This window comes from Schistocerca americana, chromosome 1, assembly GCF_021461395.2.
Source record: "Schistocerca americana isolate TAMUIC-IGC-003095 chromosome 1, iqSchAmer2.1, whole genome shotgun sequence".
Lineage (NCBI taxonomy): Eukaryota > Metazoa > Arthropoda > Insecta > Orthoptera > Acrididae > Schistocerca > Schistocerca americana.
The window spans coordinates 273553089-273576888 of NC_060119.1; the positions used below are offsets into that span (position 1 = coordinate 273553089).

A 23800-nucleotide genomic window follows, 5' to 3' on the forward strand; every position below is an offset into this window, starting at 1 on the left:
ATGGACAGTTCATCATGTTCACAACAACCACAGCCCTGTATCACCTCCACAGTTGCCAGTAATGATGTGTTGGCTAACAATCTTATTTCAAAGTATTTGCCTTTTCTATGACAGGCAAGCTGACGGCTTTGTCTCCACTCATATTCCCTAACAATAACATAGCTAGTAACAAACAGCTTGGGCAGACCAAGACATCATATGGTATTGTTTATTGGTTACCTAAGTGCTTCAGATAATAGATGTTGAAGGGGCATTTCATTTGTAATCTCATTTGATGAGAGCCTCAACAGTGTGGTTGAGCTACAGCAAATGGATATTGCTGTTAGATTTTGGCACAGAGTAAACAAATGGGTGGAAATGAACTACTTTTCATCTGCTTTTAAGGCCACTCCACTGCTGCCAAAATATTGGCTGGTGTTAAGAAAGAAACATCTGTCCTGAATCTTACCTAGATGGTTCAAGTATCAGTGGATGGGCCAAATGTCAACTGGGCATTCTAGTAGGACTTGCACCTTGAACTGAAGAACATTATTCAGTACATTGCATCAACTTATATTGATATAGGATCTTATGATCTCCATCCAGTTCACCAGAGTTTCAATAATGCAGCCTGAAAGACTGACTGGGGCATTGTACCTCTTCTGAGATCAATTTGTAGTATGTTGAAGAACGTACCTGCAAGAAGAGCTGATTTTATAAAAGATTTAGTAACCCCAGAAAACTGTCCTTCTCTAAAGAGTTTTAGTCCATGCTGTGGCTGGAAAATGAGGATGTGGCCAATTGGGATGTAAAAATCGTCCTCTTTCCAAAGATGTACACAGACAAAGTAAAAGAGCACAAGATTTAGACAGATACTTATAGCCAGTAAATGATGTACCTCAAAAATCCTCTGCTTCTGGCAAAAATGTCTTCTGTTGGCTTTGTTTCAGGACAGGTCACACCCTTTTTGAAGTAATTCTAATGTGTGGCCTTCATGGCACCTTTCTTGTACAATGCTTTGTCTTCTGTTCCTGCTGATGTGGTGTACTTAGTATTTAAGCTTGATGGGTTTTCTGCTGTGAAATTACTATGTGATATAAAACTTCATGATGAAGCTCATATTATTCCTGCCAAAGAAATTAACTTAGGTTGTGCTGTACAGTCTGAGTTTAGAAAGCTAAAAGTGCCTGCCAAAGGTATTTTAACTTTCACACCCGAGTACAGGAACTTGGTGACCAGAATGTTCTCAAACCTCCATCTAAAGTCGCCTTTGGAATGGTGATGTATCTGTAGATACATAAGCCTTTGTGGTCTAGCTCTGATTATTAGCAGCCCAAAAACTAGCAACAACAGAATCTCAAATACCTTGAAGAAATTCTGTTCATAGATTTGGATGAGTGCTAAAGACTTTAATAAAGCTGAGAAAGAATTCACACAACTTCTTGATAACCCAGAATTTTTAGCTACAAGAGAAATGAGAATCGATCACTTTTGGAAAGACTTATTTGATGGTGACATCACCTGTGAGCAATTGTATAGCATTCTTCAAAAGGTTCTCATTCCAAGCCATGATCAAGCCTTTGTAGAGCAAGGTTTTTCCATTAATAAAGAGTGTATGTTTGTCACATAATAAACCAGGTCATTGTTAGTCATACATCAAGTATATGATGGCTCAAATCGGATGGTGATGTCTTCAAGATTGACGAGGTTCTCATTCTGAGCCACGGTCAAGCCTTTGTAGAACAAGGTTTTTTCATTAATAGTGTATGATAGAAAACCAACCAACCAGGTCATTGATAGTCATGCTGCCCGCCACAAATTCCTCCCCTGTGCTCAGATTAGCACTTGCAACCTATGTCCTCAATTATTTGCTGGATGTATTCCAATCTCTGTCTTCCTGTACAGTCTTTGCCCTCTACAGCTCCCTCTAGTACCTTGGAAGTCACTCCCTCATGTTTTAACAGATGTCCTATCATGCTGTCCCTTCTCCTTATCAGTGTTTTCCACATATTACTTTCCTCTCCGATTCTGCGCAAAACCTCCTCATTCCTTACCTTATCAGTCCACCTAATTTTCAACATTTGTCTGTAGCATCACATCTCAAATGCTTTGATTCTCTTCTGTTTCAGTTTTCCCAGTCCATATTTCACTACTATACAATGCTCTACTTCAGACTTACGTTCTCAGAAATTTCTTCCTCAAATTAAGGCCGATATTTGATATTAGTAGACTTCTCTTGGCCAGGAATGCCCTTTTTGCCATTTCTAGTCTGCTTTTGATGTCCTCCTTGCTATGTCGGTCATTGGTTATTTTACTGCCTAGGTAGCAGAATTCCTTAACTTCACTGACTTCGTGACCATCAATCCTGATGTTAAGTTTCTCGCTGTTCCATATTTCTACTTCTTCTCATTACCTTCATCTTTCTTCGATCTACTCTCAATCTATACTCTGTACTCATTAAACTGTTCAATCCGTTCAGCAGATCATGTAATTCTTCTTCACTTTCACTCAGGATAGCAATGTCATCAGCGAATCGTGTCATTGATATCCTTTCCCTTGAATTTTAATCCCACTCTTGAACCTTTCTTTCATTTCCATCATTGCTGTCTCGATGCGCACATTGAACAGTAGGGGTGAAAGGTTACAGCCTTGTCTTACACCCTTTTTAATATGAGCACTTCATTCTTGGTCACCCACTCTTATTATTCCCTCTTGGCTGTTGTACATATTGTATATGACCCATCTCTCCCTGTAGCTTACCCCTACTTTTTTCAGAATTTCAAACGTCTTCCACCGTTTCACATTGTCGAATGCTTTTTCCAGGTCAACAAATCCGATAAATGTGTCTTGATTTCTCGTTAGTCTTGCTTCCATTATTAATCACAGTGTTAGAATTGCCTCTCTTATGCCTTTACCTTTCCTAAAGCCAAACTGATCGTCATCTAGCACATCCTCAGTTTTCTTTTCCTTTCTTCTGTTTATTGTTCTTGTAAACAACTTGGATGTATGGGCAGTTAAGCTGATTGTGCGATAATTCTCGCACTTGTCAGCTCTTGTCATCTTCAGAATTGTGTGGATGATGCTTTTCCAAAAGTCAGATGGTATGTCGCCAGACTCATACATTCAACCCCCCCCCCCCCCCCCCTAGTGATTTTAGAAATTCTGAGGGAATGTTATCTATCCCTTCTGCCTTATTTGATCTTAAGTCCTCCAGAGCACTTTTAAATTCTGATTCTAATACTGGATCCCCTGTCTCTTCTAAATCGAGTCCTATTTCTTCTTCTGTCACATCAGACAAATTTCCCCCCTCATCGAGGCTTTCAGAGTATTGTTTCCACCTATCCACTCTCTCCTTTGCATTTAAGAGTGGAATTCCCATTGCACTCTTAATGTTATCACCCTTGCTTTTAATGGCACCAAAGGCTGTTCTGACTTTCCTGTATGCTGAGTCTGTCCTTCTGACAATCATTTCTTTTTCGATGTCTTTGCATTTTTCCTGGAGCCAATTCGTCTTAGCTTCTCTGTACTTCCTATTTATTTCATTCCTCAGTGACTTGTATTTCTGTATTCCTGAGTTTACCAGAACATTTTTGTACTTTCTCCTTTCACCGATCAATTGAAGTATTTCACCTGTTACCCATAGTTTCTTTGCAGTTACCTTCTTTGTACCTACGTTTTCCTTCCCAACTTCTGTGATGCCCTTTTCAGAGATGTCCATTCCTCTTCGACTGTACTGCCTACTGAGTTGTGCCTTATTGCTGTATCTATAGCCTTAGAGAATTTCAACCATATCTCATCATCCCGTAGTGCTTCCATATCCCAGTTCTTTGTGTATTGATTCTTCCTGATCAACGTCTTAAACTTCAGCCTGCTCTTCATCACTACTGTATTGTTATCTGAGTCTATATCTGTTGCTGAGTATGCCTTACAATCCAGTATCTGGTTTCGGAATCTCTGTCTGACCCTGATGTAATCTAACTGAAATCTTCCCGTATTACCTGGCCTCTTCCAACTATACCTCCTCCTCTTGTGATTCCTGAACAGAGTATTCACTATTACTAGCAAAAACTTGTTACAGAACTCAATTAGTCTTTCTCCTCTCTCATTCCTAGTCCCACGCCTTTATTCTCCTGTAACCTTTTCTTCTACTCCTTCCCCTACAACTGCATTCCAGTCTCCCATGACTACTAGATTTTCATATCCCTTTACATACTGTATTACCCTTTCAATATCCTCATATACTTTCTCTATCTCTTCATCTTCAGCTTGTGATGTTGGCCATGTATACCTGAACTATTATTGTCAGTGTTAGTTTGTTGTCGATTCTGACAAGAACAAGCCTATCACTGAACTGTTCACAGTAACACACTCTGTCTTCCTATTCATAACACATCCTACTCCCATTAAACCATTTCCTGCTGTTGTTGATATTACCGTATACTCATCTGACCAGAAATCCTTGTCTTCTTTCCACTTCACTGACCTCTACTATATCTAGATTGAGCCTTTGCATTTCCTTTTTTAGATTTTCTAGTTTTCCTACCATGTTCAAGCTTCTGACATTCCATGCCCCGACTCATAGAATGTTATCCTTTCGTTGATTATTCAATCTTTTTCTCATGGTAACCTTCTCCATGGCAGTCCCCTCCCAGAGATCTGAATGGGAGACTATTCCAGAATCTTTTGTCAATGGAGAGATCATCATGACACTTATTCAATTGCAGACCACATGTCTTCTGGATACACATTACGTATCTTTAGTGCAGTGGTTTCCATTGCCTTCTGCATCCGCATGCTGTTGATCGTTGCTGATTCTTCCACCTTTAGGGGCAATTTCCCACCCCTAGGACAAGAGTGTGCCCTGAACCTCTGCCCGCTCCTTTGCCCTCTTTGACAAGGCTGTTGGGACAATGAGGGGCGACTTCGTATGCCGGAAGTCTTCGGCCACCAATGTTGATTACTAATCAAAATCTAAGCAGCGGCGGGATTCGAACCTGGGACCAAAGACGTTTTGATTAAGAATCAAAGACGCTACCCCTAGACCATGGGTGCATCAGGTATATGATAGGTGAAATCAGCTGGCGATGTCTTCAAAATTGACGTTAACAAGAGAACGATTTGGGACTATCGCTGTGCTCATGATCAGTATGATGAGGCTTTAAAGCAATGTGAAGAGGATGAAGAAGCTAAGAGAGCTACAGGGAAATTATCCAGCAGGTTAATGAACTGAAGGCCAAAAAGTCATGGATACTGCCTGAGAGCCACTGAACCGAATGGAATTGATGAAGAGATTGATTCTCTCAGAAAGAAGTTTTGAGTGGTTTTCATTGATTGATTTTAATTGGTTGTTTGACTTTTTATTAACTGACAGAATGCTGAGTATTATTTGCAGAGGAAAAGTCACTGTACATACTCTGTTATTGTCATTCTTATTTTTGAACTTAATTTTTATGTTATGCAACATATGCTTTTTATTTATTTTTTGTCTGTTAATTCAAAATTCAAGTTAACTCATTAATAAATACAGAGGTACTGACAATAACTTCATTCAAAATTAGAGTTAATAATGTGTTCAGAAATACAGAAGTCCTCTCTCTCTCTCTCTCTCTCTCTCTCTCTCTCTCTCTCTCTCTCTCTCTCTCTCTCTCTCTCTCTCTCTCTTTTTTTTTTTTTTTTTTTTTTTTTTTTTTTTTTTTTTTTTTTTTCCAACTTACCTCTTTACTTGCACTTGAGATCTCTAAATTTGTTAGAGACAAATGCTAATACCGTCTGGAAATTAGGGAATATCACTTTGGGAAACTTGTGGCAACCCTCTGTAAGCCATAGAAACTCATTACAAAATATAGTTTACTTGTTTAGAATTAAGAGAGCTGCCACCCCTCTGAATGTGTTCATTGGGCCATGGACACATTGTGTGGCAGACCTGACAGAAAATTTCCACACTAAATAGTACCCCTCTGGCGTTGTCTGACTGCCTGTGCAAGCCCCTTTATTTAATGCTGCTTTGGCTACTTGTGCATCGATGAAGATGAAACGTAACGATCATGACAACACCAATGCACTGTGATTAACTAGTGGTGCTCCCAGAGTGTCATCCTCCACATATATTTTGTAAAAACGGTATGCTTTAATTCTAGAGCTTTACAGTCAGTGCAGTGTCAGTGATATCAAATGTCACCATCATAAGATTTTTGCAATTTCTCTGATGCTGATTTTTCATATTTGGAATAAACTTTAACAGTAAAATTGTTCACCCATTTTATGAGACTAATTGCTTTCATATTCTGTTTCTAGGTCTGTGAACACTGCAGCTATAGAAATGCCAAAGAGTATAACTGGCAAAATAAGACAATAATATTAGCTGCTGATTATGCATCCAATGGAATTTACAATTTTATAATTCCTCTTCGAGCTCACTTTCGTTCCAAAACTTCACTGAACCCCATCATTTTACTGCTGGAACGAAGACCAGATATTGCCTTCCTTGACTCGATATCTTATTTTCCTCTAGTATATTGGATGCTTGGTTCCATTGATTGGTAAGTAAAGCAATTTCTTAGCAGGATAAAGGATACATTTTTAGTATAGTTACATTATATGTAAATATTATAATTAAACATCTCAAATTTTTTTATTTTACTTTAAATGGCGTATTTGGAACTTTCAGAAAATATTAAAGATCTAGCTTTTCACCTACTATCATCAAAAATCAAAAGGTGGAGCCCATATAGTTGTGATATGATGTCCATCACTCATATATGATTGTGAGACTATTTAGAAAATTTGTGTACCTGCCAGATATGTTTACTTACATATATATGCCTCAGCATCTGTACTCTGCAAACCCCTATTAGGTTCACTGCTTGTGTTCAGGGTCCTCGCTATTCCGTTCATGTATAGCACAGCAAGAATAACTGATAAAAACTTCTGTGTATGCACACTGTAATTAGTCTAATCTTGTCTTTGCCACCCCCACAGAAACTATACATAGGGGGCTGTAGTATACTCGTACATGTTGTAAGTATGCTTTCATGGGCTAGTTGACATCTGTCTTAGAGGGTATGAACACCATTTCCTTTATGCCATGTAGATCCAACATGTGATCATTCATGGCACCTTTCTTCACATATGTTTAACATATTATTTTAGTCTTATTTAGTATGGAACCAAACAATTGAGCTACGTTCAAGAATGGATCACATGAATGTTTAGTAACCAATCTCTGCTGTAGACTGAATGTTTCAAGCTCCTCCTTGGCAAATGACATTATTGCCCCTTTATCTAGTTTACTGAACATATGAATCATTCTACTTGTTTTAGTACCACATGTGTGCTTTTTGTCAGAAGTTCAATCATATGGGATACCAAGTGAAATTTGTGAATGGATTGAGGATTTTTTTGGTAGGGATAGTGTAGCATGTTATTGTGGATGGAGAGACATTGTCAGATGTAGAAGTAAATTTGTGTGTGCCCCAGGGAAATGTGTTGGGTCCTTAGCTGTTCATGTAGTATATTAATGACCTTGTGGGACAATATTAATAGTAAACTGAGACTTTTTACAAATGATGCAGTTATCTATAATGAAGTACTGTGTGAAAGAAGCTGCATGAATATTCAGTCAGATCTTGATAAGACTTCACAGTGGTGCAACGATTTGCAACTTACTTTAAATAAGAAATGTAAAATTACGCAATTAATACATCAAAACAAATGTACTGTCCTATGACAATAATATCAATGAGCTACACTCGTACAAATACCTGGGTGTAACACTCTGTAGTGATACAAAATGGATGATCACATAGGCTCAGTTGTGGGTAAGGCAGGTGGAAGACTTCAGTTTATTGGTAGAATGCCAGGGAAATGCAATCACTCTACAATGGAGATTGCTTACAAACAACTCATGTAGCCCATTCTAGAATATTGCTCAAGTGTGTGGAACCCAGGCCAAATAGGATTAACAGAGGTATTGAACGCATGTGGAGAAGGGCAGCATGAATGGTCACTGGTTTGTTTGACGTGTGCTCACAAAACTGAACAAGAAGACTCTTGAAGATAGATGTAAACTATCCTGAGAAAGCCTACTTTCAAAATTTCAAGAACTAGCTTTAAATGACTACTGTAGAAATATACTACAACCATCTGCGTATAGTCACCTAGGGATTGTGAGAAGATTATTACACTAATTACAGCATGCACAGAAGCATTTAAACAAACATTTTTCTGACGCACCATATGTTAGTGGAATAGGAAGAAACGTTAATAACTGTTACAATTGGATGTAGATGTAGTTGATATTTTGGTAATCATGTTACAACAGTGGCATAGTGTTCACTGATACCACTTTCATTGTGGATATCCTGAAAGAGATGATGTCTGTATGCTGTCATTATGTATAATATATTTCAGTCATGAGTGAGCTTCAGAATTATTTGTTCTAGTATTTTTAAGAGCAAGCATATAATGTTGTTCTCAGAATGTCTTGTCTCCCCCCCCCCCCCCCCTTATGAAACTATAACTATCCCAGTTGATTGTTGGATGATTTAAATCTCCTCCAGTGATTACAGCAGGATTGAAGGTCATATCACGCTGAGGTTCTCTCCAGTGTTTTTGGTCACGTCTAAGGACAGGCCGCTGGTTGATAGAACCACCCAGTTGTAAGTTTATGTTCACCTTGGATACTGAGTCTTGTGCAAACAATCTCACTTACAGATTCAGTTTCTATCTCAGCAGATCTGAGTTTCTTGTGTACTTTGATGAATATACCACTTCCATTTATAATTAGCCTATTTTGATATACACTTAGGTTTGCCCAAAATATCACACAACTGTCATTTTCAAATCTTAGACTCTTTTCTGTATCTAATATTAAGCGGAATCTGTAACTTTAAATTGCTTCAAAATCTGGCACTTCATTACAATTGCTTCAGCAATTGATCATTATAATTTTCATAATGTTATCTGTGGGATGGAGATGAGGGAGCATTTCTTTAGATCTTACACTAACACCTTGCAGTCTCCTTCATCTACCATTATCTGGATTGAGTAGTGAGTCTCTTTAAAAAAAACTTGTGTGCATCTCCACACATGGTCAGCTACCTGGGCAACAGCATCTGAAGTGTAGTGCACCCTGACCCAACTAGAGGGGCCCTACACTTCTCACCCATATGGTTGAAATAGTGAAAATAAGATTATTTGAGTTCTCATATACCAGCATTTGTTACCTGCACTGGTCAAAACATTTTTTTGTGTAATTTTCTGTGATGTTATCCAGAAGTTTCGCTGTTTTCATCTCCCAGCAGAGCACAAGAATACATGTTTAGTAAACTGCCTAACTACTGGGATATAGTTAGGTTTTGATGAAACTTGCCACAGTTAAAGGTGAAAAAGCAGTCTCATTGTAATACATCACAACAAATTTCTCCAAAGTATTGCAAACAATCTCATTTCTTTTGTGTCAAGATATTGTAATGCGGAAGGGCATATCTGTGCATTCATTTTATTTGTGTAAGTGAAGCCTTTTATCCTTTCAATGAACACTGAGTTTGCAAGCCTAAGATAAATCATATTGAAAATTGTGTACTTTTCTAAGATTAACATTGAGTACTGTTAGGAAAACATTATATTTTATGATGATTGTAGCCTATCTTGTATTTAAAAATGTCGTAGTTTATTTAAAAATTTCCTAATTCAATACTAAGAAATAATTCTTTATTCACAACCAGTTTAATCTTCAGATTGTCATCAGGTACTCTGTTTACATCTAGGGAGATAAAACACGAGCTGCATTTCATGTGTGTTCTCTGTCTTGGTATGCACTCTTGGTGGCTGGAAAAAAAGAAGAAAAGAAGAAGAAGCTTGTTGGCTAATGAACAGGAGATGAGAAGTGAGAGCAGAAGATGTTAATCCTGTAAATAATAACGCTCAAGACAAAATTATTAGTTACAGGAAAAATTGTTTGAATCAGGAGGATTTTAATATTTATTTACAGAAGTTTTTACATTGCTGCCAGTGGCCTTGCCGTGGTGGTAACACCAGTTCCCATCAGATCTCCGAAGCTCCAAAGTTAAGTGCTGTCGGACTGGGACAGCACTTGGAAGGGGAGACCATCTGGTCTGCCGAGCACTGTTGGCTAGTGGGGTGCACTCAGCCCTCATGAGGTGAACTGAGGAGCTACTTAATTGAGAAGTAGCAGCTCCAGTGTTGTAAACAGTCATATGGCCAAGAGAGAGACGTGCTGACAACGTGCTCTTCCATATCCGCATTCAGTGATGCCTGTGGGCTGAGAATGACATGATGGCTGTTCAGTGCCGTTGGACCTTGATGGCCTGTTTGGGCAGAGATTTATTTAGTTTTTTTACATTGTTAGAGGATTTATACCTCATAGCCAGTATGTAAATATAACATTTATCAATGCATAAAGAGTGAAAAGAGTAAACAGTAAGTAAATTGGGTGGTGCTTGGAGTACTCTTCCAGTTGTCGGGCGTCAAGGCTTGTACATTGGAAGAAAGAAGGAAGATTAGGGCTTAACATCCCACTGACAGTGAGTTTGTTAGAGATGACTTTCTGTTTGATAAATGGGGATTTGGCAATAGAAATTGTATAATGAAATCATTTTGTGGAGGGAGCAGAGGTGGTTCAGATATGGCTGTGCTATGGAAATTTGATTTACTAGTATAGGTTTATAATGAAAGGGGTATGCAAAATCTGAAGATTTGGAGGTCTTTTCATAACTACCTTGAAATTTTTAGATTCTGCCTATGTTTGTTGTACAGCCATGGTGCTGTTGTTATTTAAACAATAATAGTGCATAGTAATGAGTGTATTGTAGAATTCCGTACACAGAACCATCTAACATTTGAGCCCTTTTAGGGTGTTTAAAGGATGATATTGGTTTGTATAAGACAGAGTCTGCAGCATCCCCTTCTGTTGTCACATGTCATACATCACTCAGTACATTGCCTTGGTACCATTCATCCAATGGAATATAACTAGATGATATTCTGGCATGCTTTTCCAATTTCTGTGAAAGTATTATAGAGGGAGCTGTTGAGATTAAAACAAGCAAGTGACCTCATAAACAGAGATAGAGATTTTGGATCAAATTCTGCCTCGTTTAGCCACAGAGGGATAAAGCACTATTTGCTCATCCATTGTTAATTAATATTTCACTATCAGTAATGCCTGACATCACTCATCTTTGATTATGTGGTAAAGCTAATTGTTTATGATTGTGTTGTGACTTTGTACGCACTGTGTTTCAATTCCCGATTGGCATAGCCCCAGTCTGTTGAGGATGTAAGTTATCATGCACAGTGATCTTTCATTTTAAAGCCATATTGACAGAACTGACCATGACTGTTTCAAAAATATGAAAAGGTTTTTTGGTGACCACTACTAGTCAGAATATTTTTGTTGATTTGAATTATTTAATGAAGTGGCATGTTTTGAAGTACAAACCTTAACTGAAGCACAGATAGATATTAAAGTTGTTCTTTACAGTCTTGGTATGTGATGTGGTTATCCTGTGGAGAAAGAGAATCCTATTGAGGGAGCTGTTGAGATTTAAACAATATTCACTTTGTTTGATAGTGTGATGTTAACAAACAAAATTTAAATAATCATTCACTTTACTTTCATGACGTGTGTCTTCTTGTGTTGTGTTCAGTTACCTCTGTGGTATTTCAACTACAGTAAATGATATGTATGTACTGATTATGGTGAAGAAATAATATTTATTAAACATTTGAAAAATATACATTAATACTAAGCACATGCCAGTAGTGAGTCAGCGTAACAGACATGTCAGAAGAGCATTGCTGCTAAGTTGCCAAACATCAAAGATACACCTTGCATCTCCTAGGGAGTATACATAGCAATCAAAACACTTTTATACCACATGAGTGTTGGTGGTGCCCAGGGCCAGTGGAACTGTAAATTATCCCCACATGTAGCAGTTTATCAATTTCCTTTTTGCTGTGGCATATTTGTCAGGAGCTAAACAGCAGGATTTCTGTGCGATCAAAGGGCCAGGAGTTGTTTAGCTGTGATGGCGTATGTTGTATGTTGCATTATTGCTTTTTGATGTTAGTAACTGGGAATCAGTTGCAGGATATACTGTTCAATTCTTTGATAGTAGTTGGTGGTGAGTATGATCCTTTTGTAATCTTTTAAGTTCCATTTTAATGGCATCCAATTCCTTATTCACCAAACGCAATTTGAAATAGTGACTCCCAGTTTTCAAATCATACCTTAGCTTTGTTTTCCCATAATGCTGTTAATTTAGATTTTTGCGTGATCTGAGAGTTGTGCTCCAAAATTGCAGGCTCATCATGAGCACTATCTAAAGTAAGGAAAGCAAACAGGAAGTTAGTATGCCTCTTCTGTATTTGTATGTAATGTATGGAAGGGGTCATGCTGTTAACTTCATTGTTGCTAAACTACAGCTTCTGTCAATGTGAAGTGAGGGTCATGTCACCATGTCACTGGTTCTGGCAGCTTTGCTTTTGTTGTAGTTCCCATTCAGATACGTGCCAGACATAATGCATGGAATAGAGATCATTTGGAAAATGGGAAAATTGGCTGTATGAAAAGAATAGAAAAAGTTGAGAGAATGTTCATAAAATGGGTACTACAAGTGGGAAAAACAGTCTCATTCCGGCTTCAATATGAACTCATGAAAGATATTTATTTCATAGAGTACATTATATTACAACACTGGCTACATTCCACATGACTGTATCAGGAAATGATTAACATCTTGGACCAGACGAAGAAAGAGACAGACATAGAATTCAACAAGACACCACCTATGCTGGAGCAGAGAATGTAGGAACCAGATCCATGTGACAACAAGACTCACAATGCACACTTTTCTCATAAACATTAGTCAGTAACTAATTCCATGAACCGTATGAAGAGTGTGAATGTGTACTATGTGGACAAGAGTGTAAAAAAAAAATACTATAAATACCATATTATAACGTGTATGAAGAGAATAGGGACTATAACAGACTATAAGAAAGGAAAACACACACACAACCTTGTATAAATCTGTAGACCAATATTCAGTCTAAGTGTACTTTTCTCATTAATAATTTTAGGTTTTGAATTTTCACTGATTTGTTCATTGTGCAGTGCTTGTTGAGATTTTTGTACTCTTTGCAAACACTGTCTTTCATATGTTGATATTTATTTTGTTCAGATGTAATAGTGTCAAAACACCAAAACCTTTGCATGAACACCCAAAGGGTTGACATTCAGTACAAACTGTAACTCTTCACGTAAAATGCCATATGCAGTGAAAGAAAGTTCTGGCATACGAAAGCATAAATCTGGTAACTGTGCCAAATATGGTGGCACCTCCACTTTGTTTTGTGGTGCAGTTGAGATGAAGTCAACAGTGAGCAAAATATTTGTGAACAGAATAGAAGATTTGCAAGCTGGTAGTCCAGTTAGAAATCCACTATTTGGACTCGATTGAATACGGAGGTCGGTATTTGCACTGACCGTATCACCAATTTGCTGTCCTGGTAGAACATGGTCTGATGCTGCCAGCATTGTCATTTCACAGGTAACCTCCTGCTTGGTGTCCTTCTCAGGTTCGCCACTCATGGGTATTGCAGCCACAATAAATGACATGCATATAATGTTGCTAGTGAAGAAACAATATTTATTGAGCTGAGAACTTGAGAAATATATATTAATACTGAGCATATACTGTTAGTGAGTCATTGAAGCAGACATGTCAAACAGCACTGACACCAAGTTACAAAAGTCAGAGTTGAGCGTTGGATCTGCCAGATTCTGTATACCACAATCAAAACACTGTTACTCCCACACCTCGATTTCTATGGCTCCTTGTGTCTTGTTAACCAGAACTTACTCAGAATAACTTCAATGACATCATTTGCTCAGTAAAATGGCAGCTGATCTTGCTATAGTTAATAAAAATGAAGAAACAGTAATTAGTCCCAAAGCTAATAAATTACAAAGTACCATTTAAACAAAGATCCAATAAAAGCTGCTAAGGAGGGGAAACCAGTTGCTTAAAGCATCAGCCAGAAGTTTAATGAGGGTAATAAACTGATACTTTAAGCTGGCTAAGGTTCTACAGTACTTATAATGGACAAATGTGAATATTTCAGAAAATCTCACACAATCCCATACAGAAGTTCAATGAAAAACTAAAGAAACAGTCCAGTAAAACATATCCATTATACATAAGGGAAGAAACTCGAAGATTAGTGCAGTAATGGGGCCAATAGCCAGGCCTGATTGAGGGTGGGAGGGGGGGGGGGGGGGCGGCAAAATCCCCGGGATCCAAGTTTCATGGAGGGCACAGTTTCTCAAGGGTCCGGAGCCACCCCTCACCAAGGCACTAAGTTGACAAAAATCAATCTGCTATTGTAACATACAGTTCTATTCAACGTTTAGTCTTGAGTGCACAATAGTTTATTTAGACATCATGCACTACAACTACCATGTGACGGATTCAAAAATATGCTTTCTTTAAATGTTGTTGGAAATCCTACCAAAACATTTCCCCAACAAAAGTACACATAAGTAGCTGTGAAATGTCATTATAATTTAGTAGCTTTGCCAACAGTATTCAAGGCTAAGGAGCTCAGGCACGTTTTCTTCAGTGAAATCCTCTTGCAAAATTTTCTCTGTGTGGTTGTCATAGCCTTTTGTGGAGTACATGCAGCTGAGAGTCATAATGAAGCAGAGAAATTCTTCAGAGTGATTCATCTTCTATACAATCTGTTCAGTAGGAGTCCATCTGTTATGAAACGCTATTTGAAGTTCATTATATTCTGTGCCTGATTCCCATTAGAATGCTCTGGTTGATATTTCAGTACCATTTGCAGCTCATCTGAATAGGATTACCATTGCTATTGGAACTCTCAGTAAGTTAAATTGTCAGCTGAAACACGATCTGTGTTCCTTGGTGTTTTGGATTATGTGGGATCATTCAAGTGTTTAATCATGGCATCACTTTAACTAAAGTTGTTAGTATCAGTTGACTACAGAAGCATATTACTAAAGCTCGAAATGCTAACATTGATGTTGAGGTAAGCTGCTTTTAGAGCTGCTTTTGACTTAAAATACCTTCACAAAAATTGGGACACCATTCTCCCTGAGCTAAAGTTATTGCTAGTGCAGTTAATATAGATCCTGAATGTCCAGCTATGCACTCTAAGAAGTGGAAATCATTTCATACTGAAGCCAGGAATGAAGTGGCAAATGTGAATTCAGAAAGTTTATTGAAAATTTATTGAAAATAAATGTATTCTATATCATTATTGATAGGCTAGTGTCTAACTTGAAAATCCAATTAAAACAATGAAGAGTTTAGGTGAAACTTCTGTGTTTTATGGGCATACTTAAAGGTGACTGACAATCATGTCACTGAGGCATGCAAGTCATTTATCAATGAATACCATTATGATCCCATAAGAGATTTAGAAGAAATTAAGTGTTTGAAAACACCTCATACTTCAAACCTGGAACCGCTAGAACTCTTGAATAAGATGCACGAGTTTAAAATTTTAAGCTTGTTTGCAAAAGTAGATGAATGTATGTGCATCTTTTACACTACATCTACACTCTTCTGATGACTGTATCTGAAGCTGAAAGGTCTTTCAGCACTCTGTCTCATGTTAAAATTTGTATCAGATCAGCTACCCATGAACTTCTAAGAGATTTTGGAACCTTGGAAACTGTATATATAATTTGGCAGTGCAGCAAGACTTTGATGCTATGATTCAAGCATTTCATGAACAAAAGGCTTGCAAACGGCCATTGATAGTGTTATAGGCAAGTAGGTTATAATATGCTCCCCATTGCATGACTCACAGCACTTCATATTCAAGTGCACTGATGTCTTATTTACTGTATTGTGTGGCCACACCATGGAGTGAGTGGGGATGGAACTCTCCATGTCTGAGAGTTATTGGCACCAGCTCTCTTGTCAAAGCACAGTTCAGTATAATACTTAGCCATTTGGTTTAAAGTGAAGTGAAACTAAGTTAAACCAATTTAAAAAATAAAATTAAATGGGGCATACATACATCTTACAGTAGTTCATTATTGAATGACACATGCAGCCAAACTTTTAAGTTTGTAAGTCACATCAGTTTTCTGCCATGCCACTGACACTGTATCCTCTCTTACTTAGACTGTCTCTTTTTGTCCTTCTTTGTCACTGCCACTGTCTCCACCATACCTTGGAACAAAAATTCTAGGGGGCTTGGGTGGAGAGGAAGGGTCCAACTTATATTTTCCACTATATCCAAGTGCTTAAAATTTCTGTCCAAGATGTACACCCCCCCCTCCCCCCCCCCCCCCGCCCCATATGCTTATGTGTTGGAGTTCCTCATTCTGGGAGGGTCCAGACCTTCCAAGCCTATGTATGGTGTCAGCTCATCTCTATTTTTCATTTTCACTGTTGTGTCTCTCTTTTCCTCCTCCCCTTTCTATCTCCATCCATCTCTCTATACCTTTTACTGCCTCTGTCTCTCACTGACCATTAATATCTCCTTGTTCTTTGGCTGCCACTGCTATTGTCCTCATCTCTCTTTCTCTTTCACTGACACTTTCTCTCTGTACCACCACCAAAACTGTCTCTCCTCTCTTTCTCTCCCACTGGCACTATCTCCTCTCTCTTCCACCGCCACTGTCTCTCTGCTGCGCCCCTTCAGCACAGAAAAGCATGAATTTGTTTGCATGCCAAAATTTTTATTGGAATGAGGTTCCCCACTTGTTGTTGTTGTTGTTGTTGTTGTTGTGGTCTTCAGCCCTGAGACTGGTTTGGTGCAGCTCTCCATGCAACTCTGTCCTGTGCAAGCTTCTTCATCTCCCAGTACCTACTGCAACCTACATCCTTCTGAATCTGTTTAGCGTATTCATCTCTTGGTCTCCCTCTACGATTTTTACCCTCCACGCTGCCCTCCAATACTAAATTGGTGATCCCTTGATGCCTCAGAATATGTCCTACCAACTGATCCCTTCTTCTTGTCAAGTTGTGCCACAAACTTCTCTTCTCCCGAATCCTATTCAATACCTCCTCATTAGTTATATGATCTACCCATCTAATCTTCAGCATTCTTCTGTAGCACCACATTTCAAAAGCTTCTATTCTCTTCTTGTCTAAACTATTTATTGTCCAGGTTTCACTTCCATACATGGCTACGCTCCATACAAATACTTTCAGAAACGACTTCCTGACACTTAAATCAATACTCGATGTTAACAAATTTCTCTTCTTCAGAAATGCTTTCCTTGCCATTGCCAGTCTACATTTTATATCCTCTCTACTTCGACCATCATCAGTTATTTTGCTCCCCAAATAGCAAAACTCATTTACTACTTTAAGTGTCTCATTTCCTAATCTAATTCCCTCAGCATCACCCAACTTAATTCGGCAACATTCCATTATCCTCATTTTGCTTTTGTTGATGTTCATCTTAAACCCTCCTTTCATGACACTGTCCATTCTGTTCAACTGCTCTTCCAAGTCCTTTGCTGTCTCTGACAGAATTACAATGTCATCGGTGAACCTCAAAGTTTTTATTTCTTCTCCATGGATTTTAATACCTACTCCGAATTTTTCTTTTGTTTCCTTCACTGCTTGCTCAGTATACAGATTGAATAACATCGGGTATAGGCTACAACCCTGTCTCACTCCCTTCCCAACCACTGCTTCCCTTTCATGCCCCTCAACTCTTATAACTGCCATGTGGTTTCTGTACAAATTGTAAATAGCCTTTCGCTCCCTGTATTTTACCCCTGCCACCTTCAGAATTTGAAAGAGAGTATTCTAGTCAGCATTGTCAAAAGCTTTCTCTAAGTCTACAAATGCTAGAAATGTAGGTTTGCCTTTCCTTAATCTAGCTTCTAAGATAAGTCGTAGGGTCAGTATTGCCTCACATGTTCCAATATTTCTACAGAATCCAAACTGAACTTCCCCGAGGTCGGCTTCTACCAGTTTTTCCATCCATCTGTAGAGAATACACGTTAGTATTTTGCATCCGTGACTTATTAAACTGATTGTTCGGTAATTTTCACATCTGTCAGCACCTGCTTTCTTTGGGATCGGAATTATTATATTCTTCTTGAAGTCTGAGGGCATTTCGCCTGTCTCACACATCTTGCTCACCAGATGGTAGCGTTTTGTCGGGACTGGCTCTCCCAGGGCCGTCAGTAGTTCTAATGGAATGTTGTCTACTCCCAGGGTCTTGTTTCGACTCAGGTCTTTCAGTGCTCTGTCAAACTCTTCACACGGTATCGTATCTCCCATTTCATCTTCATCTACATCCTCTTCTATTTCCATAATATTGTCCTCAAGTACATTGCCCTTGTATAGGCCCTCTATATACTCCCTCCGCCTTTCTGCTTTCCCTTCTTTGCTTAGAACTGGGTTTCCATCTGAGCTCTTGATATTTATACAAGTGGTTCTCTTTTCTCCAAAGGTCTCTTTAATTTTCCTGTAGGCAGTATCTATCTTACCCCTAGTGAGATAACCCTCTAAATCCTTACATTTGTCCTCTAGCCATCCCTGCTTAGCCATTTTGCACTTCCTGTCAATCTCGTTTTCGAGACGTTTGTATTTCTTTTTGCCTGCTTCATTTACTGCATTTTTATATTTTCTCCTTTCATCAATTAAATTCAGTATTTCTTCTGTTACCCAAGGGTTTCTACTAGCCCTCGTCTTTCTACCTACTAGGTCCTCTGCTGCCTTCACTACTTCATCTCTCAAAGCTACCCATTCTTCTTCTACTGTATTTCTTTCCCCCATTCCTGTCAATTGTTCCCTTATGCTCTCCCTGAAACTCTGTGCAACCTCTGGTTCTTTCAGTTTATCCAGGTCCCATCTCCTTACATTCCTACCTTTTTGCAGCTTCTTCAGTTTTAATCTACAGTTCATAACCAATAGATTGTGATCAGAGTCCACATCTGCCCCTGGAAATGTCTTACAATTTAAAACCTGGTTCCTAAATCTCTGTCTTACCATTATGTAATCTATCTGAAACCTGTCAGTATCTCCAGGCTTCTTCCATGTATACAACCTTCTTTTATGATTCTTGAACCAAGTGTTAGCTATGATTAAGTTGTGCTCTGTGCAAAATTCTATCAGGCGGCTTCCTCTTTCATTTCTTAGCCCCAATCCATATTCACCTACTACGTTTTCTTCTCTCCCTTTTCCTACTACCAAATTCCATTCACCCATGACTATTAAATTTTCATCTCCCTTCACTATCTGAATAATTTCTTTTATTTCATCATACATTTCTTCAATTTCTTCATCATCTGCAGAGCTAGTTGGCATATAAACTTGTACTACTGTAGTAGGCATGGGCTTCGTGTCTATCTTGGCCACAATAATGCATTCGCTATGCTGTTTGTAGTAGCTTACCCACACTCCTATTTTTTATTCAGTATTAAACCTACTCCTGCATTACCCCTATTTGATTTTGTATTTATAACCCTGTATTCACCTGTCCAGAAGTCTTGTTCCTCCTGCCACCGAACTTCACTAATTCCCACTATATCTAACTTTAACCTATCCATTTCCCTTTTTAAATTTTCTAAGCTACCTGTCCGATTAAGGGATCAAACATTCCACGCTCCGATCCGTAGAACGCCAGTTTTCTTTCTCCTGATAACGGCGTCCTCCTGAGTAGTCCCCGCCCGGAGATCCCCACTTATATTTCAGATTATTTTTAGGAGGAATATATTCCTCCTTTTATGCTCCAACAGGACCATCTTTCCGGTGCTCCCCCTCTTTTCCCTGCTACAGTAGCATATGCAGATTATATAAAAGGAATTCTATAGGTCAGTTAAGTTTTGGTAGTTTATTTATATACTTCAGCACATTTATAAATGTCGATATGTATTATAAACAAGAAATAAGTGTACATAATATAAGGCTGATAGAAAATTATTTGCTTTGTGATATTTGTGTAGGCATGAAGTGTCCATTACACAGAAACAGTGCGTCATAAAGTTTTATTGGTGAAAAGTGCTGATGAAAAACTTAGTTTGGTGACCTCAGAATCCTTGCGATAACATTAGAACTCTTACAAGTGTCCACAAGGTCTGTTAAAACTATGTTTACCCATCAGACCAGATATTATGTCCATATTTCACTGTGTAAGTATGACAAATTTGGGCCTTTGGATCTTGGTATTGAATAATGATATAGAAAAATGTTTTGAAGTTTTCCAGATATATCATCTCACGAACATATGACAAAGTTTTTGACCATCTGGTGTGAACAGAAATTACTGGAGTGGCATCCTCACTACAGGTACTTTTTACACCCAAAAATCATTGTCCCCACAACTGGTACTTTTCATACCAAAAAATCATGGTTTTTTGAGGTTTTTTCAGGAACCATCCAATAACAAATGGTGATTTTTAAGCCACCTGAGGTCCACCCTAGATCACACCTAATGCAAAAGATTCAAGAGATTTGCTCAGTTTTCCTGGATTGAAGAAAATATTTAATGTTTAAATTTTGACCCTGTGCTGTAGGATATCTACAGTATGCCAGTTCCTCTGATAGATGTACCACTTGTCTCTGGGCACCAGGCCAAGGGGTATCCAAAATAGTTAGTTCATGCCTTATCTCTGTGATCAGTAGCATCCGAGTTATGGCCCCCAGAAAAACTGATTTTTTGTGTGGAGCTTTTTGGAACATATTGGTACAGTGCACTGTCATGCAGGGATTGACTGCATTTACAAATATATGTTTAGTGTTTAATAAGAAATTATATTTATTCTGTATTTCATTCCAGTGAGCACTTTTTGTGTATTCCAGTATTCATGCAATTGCATTATGTTTAAATCATGTCAAACCTTCTTTAAAACAACAATAAAATTGGTTTGCTGTATTTGGAGATGGGGCTGGGTCACACATCTTGCCCTGGGCCCAGTCCTATCTCTTAGTGGCCCTGCTATTAGCTCCACAATTATGGGCCCAACCAAAAACCCATAGAAGTAGTATCTCATCAGACCAATTATAATTGCTAATGTACCATCCAGGCTACAAAGATACGAAAAAGCTTCATTCAGATTAGGGGGGAAAATACAAAGCTTATTTCCCATGGTGTTTAAACTTACACAGCAGCATACCCGTCAGAGGATAGATATAATTTATTAAAATACCAAACAATATCCACAGCTGAAATAGTTGAGCTAATAGAATTATTAGATCTTATTCTCTCCAACAGCTATTTCATATTCAGAGACAGAATGTATGAAAAGGCTGTAGGACTATCAGTGCAGAGTCCACTTAGTGTAATAATTGCAGAAATTTTCATTAACCATCTTGAAACTAAACTTTTGGACAACAGTGACATCATTGTGAAAATTGCGTGCTGCAGCAGATATGTAGAAAACAGACTCTTAGTACATAAGGGCACTAAAGAAGAAATAACAGCTTCATTGAGGAAATTCAATATTTTACACAAAAACGTCCACTTCCATGTAGAACATAAGAAAGATAACAAAGTAAATTTTTTATATATGACAATAATGAATTCAAACCAGATCCTGATCATCAGTGTACACAGGAAACTAACAATCATAGACAGTGTCACGAATAACACCTCAACACATCCCATTGCTCACAAACGAGCTGCATTCAGTGTTTTCTTAAGCAGAACACAGATATTCCCACTTAGTGCTGCAGGCTATGAGACAGTAATGGACACAGTGAAATCTGTTGCACCTAATAATGACTATCACGAATGTGAAATACATGCACTTTCACAACACATAACAAGAAACAAAAACAAATGACTAGAAAGGCCACCACTCACAACAACATACAAAAACCTACATAAATAATTATACCACAATTGGTGGCCATTTAAGAGAAAGATATCAGAATCACATTTGCCACCACCAACAACTTGAAAAGAAACTGATACATGACATCTCCGAGCCTGTGGAGAAACTAAGTAAATCAGGAATTTATAGAGTGGTATGCAGTTATTATACCAATACTACATTGGCCAAACAGGCAGAAATTTTAAAACCAGTTTTAAAGCATATATTGACTGTTTCAGAATAAATAAAGCTAACAATTCAGCTGTAGACAAGCATATAGACCAAACAGGACACAGTGTTGCAGTAGAAAATGATCTTAAAGTACTGCATACTTTAGAGAAGAGCTGTAACGTGGACATCTTGAGTAAATGAAGTACTGTATTCAACCATGGCCAGCAGTGGGAAAACAAGATAGGTTTAAGTAGTTCAGCTGAAGAAGCAAGAGAATATATTAAAAATGTCATTCCACAAAACGTTAAAGAACTAGAAGTAGCAGCAACATGCTTCACTGAAATTGATAAAATTATAAAAATTCTTAAAAAACAAAAGTTCATATACTGTTAATGGAATTCCAAACAGAATTCTGAAAAGTCGTACTAACTTAATAAGTAATGTTCTTAATGATATACGAAATGCATCACTCTGATATATGTGATGCATCACTGTCGCAGGGAATCTTTCCAGGCAGGTTAAATTACACAATTATTAAACCTCTTCATAAGAAAGCTGACAAGAAAAACTCAAATAATTATCATCCAGTTTTCTTCTTGATATCTTTTTCCTAAAATATTCCACAAAGTAATTTACTCAAGGGGAGTCACACATTTAAATAGAAACAATCTACTTAGTGTATCTCAGTTTGGATTCCAAATGGGTTGCATGACTGAGAATGCTATTGGTACATTCACTCAGCAAACAACATAAGCCTTACATAATAAAATACCAACTGGTATTTTTTGTGATCTTCCCAAGGCATTTCATGTGTAGATTTGTTAGTTTCTTAGAAAAACTCAAGTTTTATAAAACTGATGGCCTTACATACAACTGGTTTGTGTCATACTTACTAAGCAGAATGCAAAAAATTGTGCTGAATCATGTCGGAAGGGTAAAAAAAATTTAATGGCTTGGGGGAGTTCCACAGGGTTCAGTTTTCAGTGAATGACCATCCACTTGACATTTTTGTGGATTACACTAGTGTTATAATAAATTCCTTTATAGAAAAAGTGACAGAACAGATGTTATGTTGACGAAGTTTTTCAAAGAACTATGAAGTAGTTCTCAGAAAATGGACTCTCCTTAAATATTGAGGAAACACATTGTATTCAGTTCTGTACAATAAACAGTCATACCAACAATTTTTCAGTCTCATAAACTGACATATACCTGGGACAGTGGTGTTCAAATCACATGCCCCTCCATATCCGTGTCCAGTGATGCCTGTGGGCTGAGGAAGACATGATAGTCAGTCGGTACCGTTGGGCCTTTATGACCTGTTTTGGTGGAATTTAGTGTTTATACCAACAATTTATGTACAACATGAACAGGGGTCAGTAAATAGGGTAGAATGCACCAGATTTTTGGGTGTATGTATGGTGAAAACTTGAACTGGAAGAATTGTATTACTGAGCTTCTCAGACCATTAAGTTCAGCTACTTTTGCTCTTCATGAACTGGAAGAAGTGTATTACTGAGCTCCTCAGACAATTAAATTCACCTACTTTTGCTCTTCATGTATTGTGTAGTATTGAAAACAAATGAATCAAACCATTACATATTTTGTATATTTACAATCAGTAACATCTTGTAGTAACTCATAACTTAAAGAGAAAGTACTGATTGCACAAAAACAAGAAGTAAGAATAATATGTGGTTTTCACTTGTGGTTGTTCATGGAATTAGGCATTTGAACAGTACCATCAAAATATGTATATTCACTAATGAAATGTGTCATAAATAATACATCACAATTTGCAAAGAACGGTGA

General features: G+C 37.9%; 1 protein-coding gene across 1 annotated transcript in view; it reads left to right on the forward strand.

The window, feature by feature from the left end:
- The window catches only part of LOC124621966 (potassium channel subfamily T member 2), a 700004-nt gene that overhangs the window by 575293 nt on the left and 100911 nt on the right, over nucleotides 1-23800 (forward strand). Inside the window, exon 17 of the mRNA XM_047147499.1 lies at nucleotides 6274-6518. Coding sequence (XP_047003455.1) covers nucleotides 6274-6518 — 245 coding nt within the window. The remainder of the gene's footprint in view (nucleotides 1-6273; nucleotides 6519-23800) is intronic.